The following is a 9,237-nucleotide window of genomic DNA, read 5'->3' on the forward strand; positions in this document are numbered from 1 at the left end:
ACGTTTCCTAGTATGTTTTTTAGTTAGAAATTATATGTCAAAGAAACAGACGAATAAAAGAACGACAACAATTATTTATTTTTGGATATAGAATTCGAAAAATCGATGGAGTTATCATTTATTTTCGATATGTACACATTTAGTAGGAATTGACCGGAAACATGTAAATAATGTAAATATTACAAAAGGTCCTTTTCGAAATGTCGAACATCTTTCTAGGTATCCGATGTTGTAACTGAATATGTCATTCAAGTGCAGAACTCTTTTGTGGTTAAAAAAAATGTATCCACTTTCCTTCCCACATCCGGATTATTGCGAACTGGACACCACTCGACTGACAATTCAAAAATGTTTTATTAAAAATACATATTTTAAATATTTTTTGAATGTAATAAAATATATTGGATGAGAGATCACTACCTACTAAAAATTGAAAATTTTTAACTTCCCGTAGGAAACACCGATCAACCGATTTGAATAATTCAAGAAACATTCGAATCGTATTGATAAGGAGACGAGCTGATTAGTTTTTGGCGAAGCCAGGTCTAGCCGTTTCGTAGATACGCGGCAAAATGTGCTAAAAACGGTAACTCAGTTTTTAAAGAACTGAGCGTTCGATTTTGATAATTCAAAAAACATTTTACTTGCATTGACAAGATTTTTGGAAGGCAGGTGCAGCGGTTATGGACTCTCAATAAAAATAAGTTAAAAAAATGTCATTTGGCGGTCAAAAATGTTTATTGGACATATGTACATCAAATTATCAACTATTTTATAGAGATTTTAATAATGTAAACACATTTTGTGTAATTTTTTGGCGTTCCGTACCAAGATTTTTGATTACGGTACGGAAGTTCTAGCAATTTGCCTTAAGGCGCGATTCCATGCACCCCAATAGTTGTTTCACAATTATTTTTTTTTCTTTATTTCAATCTATATTTTTGGATAAATTGGACTGTAGCCCAAATTAAATAATATGCACAAACACTCTAATTAAATAAAAAAAATTGGCAGAAATAATAAAAAAAATGTACTTCGTTTTGCTAGTGTATTAAAAATGGTGCTGAACATTAAGTAACTTGCTATAATTAAAATATTTAACTGTCGAGATTTAGAACAATTACACTTACAAAAAATGTTAATAATTCTAAAGAACTAAATGTTCTTGACAGTATAGAAGCAACAGTATAGTTTTTAAATATTTTGTTTTGGAACTTCTTATCCCAAAAATATTGCCTATATAAAGTTCGAATGGGTTTCTACAAGGAATCGCTTTGCAGTTATAAATATCTCTATTTAGTTTACTTTACTTACCAATATTTTTTTATTAGTACTTTAATTGCAATATTAATGTACTTAGGTATATTATAACTGAAAATTCACATTTTTCTAAGGTGAAAATGGATGAATTATAAGGAATAATTTTTTATTTCTTGTATATTATTTACTATCAGGAAAATTCTGGTTTTGTATTAATTTTATGTATGTATTTATTTTGGTATAGAAATCTAATCCATTTATACCTCAACTCCTACGCTTATAGGAAAAAAACAACAATCCCGTAGAAATGAGAATGTTGCTAAAAATATGACTCACCCTCTCTTTTCACGTGACTGCCAGTACATTCGGAAAGACAAGTACGTAAACGCAGAAAAATACGATTTTTTGGTAAAAATCGCACATTTGGTTAAAAAAAAATATTTATGTTATTTATTCATAATATATAAAATTAAATGTCGCCAAAAATATTGGTGTAATCTGATAAATATTGTTATTACGGAGGATACTACATAAATATACTTACAATTAGCACAACAGCTTTCACTTTCTAAATACATATTTGCTGCATTATTTTAATTGAAATTGAATTTACTTAATAATTACTATTTTTAATAACTATTAACTTTTATTATTATTACTGTGAACAAATTATAATCATTATTATCAATTATTACATATTATTAATTAACTCAAAGGACTTAATATCTCTAAATGACATATATAAAATTACACAGACTTTCCTTACCTAAGACACTGACTTTGCTAGTGAAAAAAATAACTTAGGATTTCATTGTTTTCTGTAATAAAATTTCATTTATTGCTGCTGTTTTAAAGCAATTTACTTCAAATTTGCTGTTTCTTCATTCATTTACTTAAATATTATGTTTATGAGTCCTAAGTGGAGCACGAGCCTTGAGTGGCACGCTTTGAAGTGTTATTTGACGAGGGGTTTGTTCCTAAAATAAGGCGTATACATATTAAATGGAGTCTATTCCATTTTATTTTCACATTTCTATTTTTCTTTGAACTTGGATATTATGTATTTCTCTAAATCAAAATATTACGTGAGTTGTACAAATAAACAGAGAAACAGATTTGATGTCGAGAGACGAATGAGGTATGAAAAATGAATGAATCAACATAATTAATCACTTTATATGTAATATAATTGTATATGTTAAAAATTTTAATAATTTTTTATATTTTCTGTGTATTATTTCTGTTGAATTGATTTACCAAATATTTTTATATCTAACAAGGACATTTTTATATCTAACAAGGTGCATGGCATCGTGCCTTAAGGCAAATTGCTGGGACTTACCGTAATTAAAAATATTTGGTACGGAACCCAAAAAAAAATTACACAAAATGTGTACACATTATTAAAATCTCTATAAAATATCTGATAATTTGAAGTGCATATGTGCAATAAACATTTTTGACCGCCAAATAACATTTTTTTAACTTATTTTTATTGAGAGTACATAAACCTGTCTTCCCTAAAATTTAATCTCTTCATCTTGTCAATATAAGTAAAATGTTTTTTGAATTATTAAAATGGGACGCTCCGTTCTCTTAAAAACATCCGGAATCTTCGGAACGGCTAGACCTGCCTTTTCCAAAAACTAATCAGTACGTCTCCTTATCAATACGAATCGAATGCTTTTTTTAATTATTCAAATCGGTTGGTCGATGTTCCCGAAATCGTCGACAAAAATTTGTATCCGCACACATACACACACACACACATACAACCATTTTTGCTAAGGTTTGCGAAAATATTCAGAAGCCTTTGAAACGTAAAGGTATATAAAAAATTTCATTTTCGTTTTTTTTGCGATTACTATAACTTAGATATAAGTTAAAAGTAGGGATGCATATTATGGAAGAAAAAATGAGTTCTTTGTAAAAAAAATAAAAAAATTCAATTTTCCAATTTCAATATAAATTATATACATACTTAAGCTAAAAACTATTTATGATTATATATGCTATAAAATTCACACAAATATAATAATTATTGACTAATACCAATCAAAATTTATAATGCAATTATTCTTGTAGGATTTTAAAATGACGAGCTGAAGTTATTATTTCAATCTTTTTATTTTAGTTGCAAAAAGCACATAACTTGTGATTCGGTTTATACTGGCTCCCTCATCCGCCCCCGCCATATCGGTCGTCGGGGGTTGAAATGTGGATTCTGTTTTTATTGAGTCGGCCATGTTGGATCTCGTACGCATCGATATTTTTGCAATGGGGTGCTTTACTGTCCGAGGGGGCGCCCGACACGTAACTGACTGCGCCGATAAAACGACACGAAAAAATATACGTGGGCGTCCTTTGTGAAAACAAAATAGGAAGAAAAAATATATTGATTGAGGTGATGTTACACCGAGATTCATTTTATAGTTTAACACACAGAAATTTACTATTTTTTCGTGAAAACTTTTGACTTTGTTCTTCATTCAACCCTAAAGTTGAAGTTATTTTCCATATCTGACAAAAATTTAGAAATCTTATAAATAATATGAAGAAGGGTATTCTTTGCCAAATGGACATGATATTTCTCTAAAACGCAAATTATCATATTTTTTTGTTTTATTTTACTTTATTATTTGGAATTTACTATTCTTCATGAAATTGGCTGTTCATTCTATTATATGAAACTATTAAAGTTGCAGAAGCTTTTTCGATATTTTTAAAATGTATTTTTGATAGGTTTTCGAAATTATACAAGACAATTATAATTATTGCATATTTGTGCAATTAAAATTAATAGACAATTATTAATTAATAAATCGATTGGTAGATCAAATTATCGATCGAACCAACTGGAGATGGTATTTCTCTAACAATATTATTTCTTGAAGATCTTGAAGAAATTTGATTTTTATCTGTGTTTATAAATCTTTATAAAAAGCTGCTGGTATTGTCTTATGACAACAAAACTGCAGTAAATTTACCCGAAATTCGTTAAACATTCAATAACTCTATAATGGCATAGAACAACATAATAGCAGAATGTTTTTTTGCAATTTTTTAGAATACATAGTTGTATCTAAAATCAAATTTTAAACTAGTGGGGTGTATGGCATCGTGCCTTAAGGCAAATTGCTGTAACTTCTTGTACCGTAACGAAATGTTTGTTTATTATTTATAAGAATTATATAAACTGAATTGCAAAGTTGAAATTATTTGTTAAAAGTATATTAGAACTATAGTCAGAATTAAAAATTAAGTCTGAATCATTTTCGATATACATTTTTTTTTTTTTTAAAAAAAAGTTGAAACAAAAAATTTTTTTTTCCAAAACCAATTATTTTGTTAAGACAAGCAGAAAGTTCTTTGAATCATTTAAATCGGACTCTTAGTTCTCTCAAAAACTGCCATTTTTCACACAATTAGCTCCGTATCTTCGAAATGGCTAGACCTGCCTTTACCAAAAACTAATAAACACTTCTCTCAATCATTACTAATTGAATGTTTTTTAGATCATTCAAATCGGATGCTCTGTTCTCTCATAAACTCAATATCTATTTTCTGCACTCTTTGCTCTTTGTCTCCGTATCTGCTGGACCTGCCTTTGCCAAAAACTAATCAGCACATCTCTCTATTAATAGGAATCGAATGTTTTTTGAACCATTTGAAATCGGTTGATCCGTGCGCCCGAAAACGTGACTGGAAATTTGTATCCATACATACATACACACACACATCCATTTTTTCTGAGGTATGCCAAAATGTTCAGAAACCTTCAAAACGTCGAGAAATGTAAAAGTTTTCAATTTCGATTTTCGGCCCATTACAATAACTTACCCTACGGGAAGTTAATAAAATGCTAAAACACGATATTTTAATATTCTTTAAAAATATTTTTTTTTCATTCATACTTTTTTCTGCATTTTTTATTTTTTAATAATTAAACATAATTATTTAACAATACTTCAATGTACTTAAAACAAAAAGTAATACACATTGATATAATTTGCGCATGATATAACAGATATCTAAATTTAGCGATTTCATGTTATTCATAACTAATTGTTATGAAATTACTCGCTTTTTCTCTGTAATTTGACAAATTTCCGCTTTTTACACTGAAAATCAACACATGTTTATACTGCACTCTACGATTTTTTTTATATCCAATTACAAGCTTTATTAACTTAATAAAAGCAGGAAATTCAATGCAAAAACACATTTTCCAAATTGAGGCTTCATATATATTCACACATGCACTAATGTAATCTTGAGCGTGAAATTAAAGAAGGTTTTGAACCGAATTTGTCAGTACCTAAGTCCACTCGACACATTTTTTCGTTTTGCATAGAAATTCGGCAAAATGAAATGTAACAAATGAGGGTCGTAAAAAATTTCACTTTTTTGCATTTGTCGTTTGTCATGTTCATTGTTCTGTTGGTTTTTTGCGCCTGGGTCTTGAATAGTCAAATTTAAGGGACATGGTTTATCTTCCGGGTTAGAAGTTATGCAAATTTTTGCCTTGAGATGATAAATTACTTGTATGGAAAACGTCATAAAAAATACTATTTCTATACAACTCTCTGTTCATTCCAACTTCTTCTCTGTTCTTCATTTTTTGGTTGAGTAAACTTTGTTAAATTTTCATTTCTGTATATATTATCATTAATTAACTTTTTGTCAATATGTCTTCACTGCTGAGATTCATAGATTCATTATAATAAATATTTTTGTAGCTCTTCAAATATTTCTATCTAAAAGTATCGTACAATATCCACGCATTTTATATAAATATTTTTATTCATTTTAAATAAATATATTTGGCTAACATTAAACAATAAAAAGATACTCAAAACAATGATTGCCTTATCACTTCACTCTAAAAAATCGTCCCAATGGAAAAATCTATCGTTGAATGGAATAATTCTCCAAGATCTATTTATGTATTATAAAATTAGTGTAAACACAACAAAATTAGTAATATTTATTTATGATTCGAAATCCTTTGTTCCAAAACATCACTCACAAATAAATTTAGAGATTATTTTGTTATTTGATACCGTAAAAATAACATGTGCCCACGGAAAGACAATTGAGATAAACAAGATGTGGTAAATCAAATTCTTTAATGATAAAGATATGCCCTAGTGCACTAAGCAAACACCAAAAAATATGAGTAATGCTATTTATTTACAACAAGATAATATAGATTTTGGTATTTGCGTAAACCTTGAACTTGCAAATCTTAAAATTATATTTTCTGTCATGGAAATGATTAATTTTTGATATAATCAATTGTCTAGCATGAGCACCAGGTTTGGTAGAATAATGAAATTAATAAATAGTTAAAGCTATTTTTATTTGCATTTCTGTCATATAACTATTAAATTGCGTTCTTTAATTTATTTATTTAAATTTTATGGATTCTTGTGAGTCTCATTGGCTATTTTTCTAAAGTAAAAACACATACCGTTTTTATTTTTGAAATAGAGCCTGGAGGTGCCAATTAGCGATTAATTAGCTGACTTGTGTTTTGGATACTTTTGTGACAAAAATTTAGAAGCTACTTAAAAAATCATTGGTATCATAATGTATTTATTTTTGTTCGTTCTGGACTTTAATCAAGGTTGTCAAATTTTTGGTAGTAGCTTCAGGCATTTTTTAAAGCACACTTTTGGACAATTTTTACAAAATTTAAGTATGATTCACTACATATTCTATGTTATTGCAATATAAATTTTCAATCTTAGAATATATACTAATAATCATATTTATTCAATTCTTAATTCAAATCTGCTTTCTATATTTACATGAATATTAATTGGTGATTTGGCATCTGTAGTAAACAACGTATAACCAAAAATTGTATCTAAAGAATGAATGAATTGATTTTTTAGTTGATATATATATATATATATATATATATATATATATATACATATATCCAGTAGTAACATTCAAAAAATCATTTCCTGAAGTAAATACTATCATTTTCTCATTCTTTTATCATTCCAAGGAGCCTAATATCATGGTCGCCAAGAGTAAAGCAAAGTCGTGTCTAGTCTAGTCATTTTCGTTTACAAAATAACTTATTATATAAACAGCATCATGAGCAATAATAAACCCGATTTAAGTAAGTTATTACCGGTGGAAATTTTGGTTTATTTTAAACAATATTTTTTCCAAAAGTCAACTCTTTAACAATAGACGGGACAATTCGGCATCCTTGGGCTTCGAGGTGCCGCAAGGATAACCCTTTTTTGACTTTTCAGACAAATAATACATGGGTCAGGTAGATCTTGCTAGTTTGCAGGGTTTGGTCACTTGAGAAAAAATAATTGTTAATTATAAAATTGCCAAGATTCATGAAAAAATAAATTTTTGAAAATTTATTGATTGTTTGAATTTTGAAATAATTTATTGCAAACTGAAATGCTGATCTACAAAAATTTGTAGAGCGTAGAGTTGAGAGTTTATTTTTCAAACCATTAAGTATTGCAATTTTATATTAAATATCAATTCATGTCAACTAAATGATAATAAAATCGCCAATTTTTTTTAATAAATTTTGCTAATATTATTCAACAATATTATAAAAATACTAATGTCTCTTAATTTACTTTTATTATTTGCCAAAAAAATTATCATTTCTTTTGAACTATGTGCTGAAAGTCGTATAACTCGAAATTAAAAAAAAAAAATTAAACGCAATATCCTGATATTTATTTAATTTAATACTATACTTGGTTCAGCAAAAAATCAAAGAAATAATTAACTGGCGCGACGATGTTAAGATTTAAATACACAATAATTTTTGTATGATTGTAAAATTTAGAAATTTATACAATTTTATCTATCTGTAAATTATAGTTTCAAGTTTCAAAGAAAAGTACCACCGTCACATTACTTTTTCGGGCGATTCTAGTATTCTTGTATATTTTTCCCCAGCCCTGTCTCAGAACTTCGGTCAATCCTTTTATGGTTTTTTGCAGATTTTACAATTTTAGTCAAAGCACATAAACAAGTGATAACGGGTTATTAGTATCCAAAATCTGATGTCTGAGTCATTATTTTTGCCATTGACATCGACTGTCGCCCTCGAGGAATATGTTTCGTTTCATAGTTTTCGTTTGTTATATGAGACGTTTGCTACTAATTACTCATTATGCAAATACTTACATAGTCTGGATATAATTTAATATGATTTATGCTGTTTGGAATTTGGTAATGGGTTAATTGGATGTTAATTCATTTTTAAAAAGGCCCAGATAGGTTGCAAATATAGTCTGAGAAAGATTTAGAAACTAGATAGATTTTTTTATTTTTCCTAAATTTATTTCTATTTTCTTCCCCATTTTTAGAATTATATATATATAATATATAATATATATAATATATATATATATATATATATATAATATATATTTGTAAAATAGTATTCAAATACACAAAAAATTAAATTCTTGCTAATAATAAATTAATGAATTTTTATAGCATTTATTGCCATTATTGATTATACTTTCAGCTAGTATCAAAAATAATTTTTTGATTTACAGACAAATTCCAACTCAAATAAATTGAATTCTCAGGATGCCTTATAATTTCAATCAACGATTGTCAAAAGCGAGTTATTTATGTTTAACCCGCATTTGTACAAGGGCAAAATATAATTAGTTGTTTTTAGATATTTGTATTTTATTCTATTTTATTTAAGAATAACTGTTGTAAACGCCCACATTCGATGCTATCTGTCGATAAAGTCATTTTATTTTATTATTGCTAACTTTCTGACTCTATCTTTGTGCAATTAATTTTAATCGCAACAATTCGGCCAAAAATAACCCATATGGACCCAAAATAATTTGTTTGTTTGAAATTTATTAGAAAGAAATGAGACGTTACTTGAAACAGTACTCTACTAACTACCTAATATATTACCAAAATTGTAGAAAGCAAAATAAATAGCAAAAAATA

The 9,237-nt window shown here is 27.7% G+C and overlaps 1 protein-coding gene across 1 annotated transcript in view; it reads right to left on the reverse strand.

The window, feature by feature from the left end:
- The window catches only part of LOC113370154 (peroxisomal (S)-2-hydroxy-acid oxidase GLO4-like), a 16,560-nt gene extending 14,935 nt beyond the window's left edge, over window positions 1–1,625 (reverse strand). Inside the window, exon 1 of the mRNA XM_026610823.1 lies at window positions 1,597–1,625. Coding sequence (XP_026466608.1) covers window positions 1,597–1,625 — 29 coding nt within the window. The remainder of the gene's footprint in view (window positions 1–1,596) is intronic.
- Between the last annotated feature and the right edge of the window lie 7,612 nt (window positions 1,626–9,237).

The sequence above is a fragment of the Ctenocephalides felis genome, unplaced genomic scaffold (assembly GCF_003426905.1).
Source record: "Ctenocephalides felis isolate EL2017-DRISC unplaced genomic scaffold, ASM342690v1 CF-g0.4_SCAFFOLD_01492, whole genome shotgun sequence".
In the NCBI taxonomy this organism is placed as follows: domain Eukaryota; kingdom Metazoa; phylum Arthropoda; class Insecta; order Siphonaptera; family Pulicidae; genus Ctenocephalides; species Ctenocephalides felis.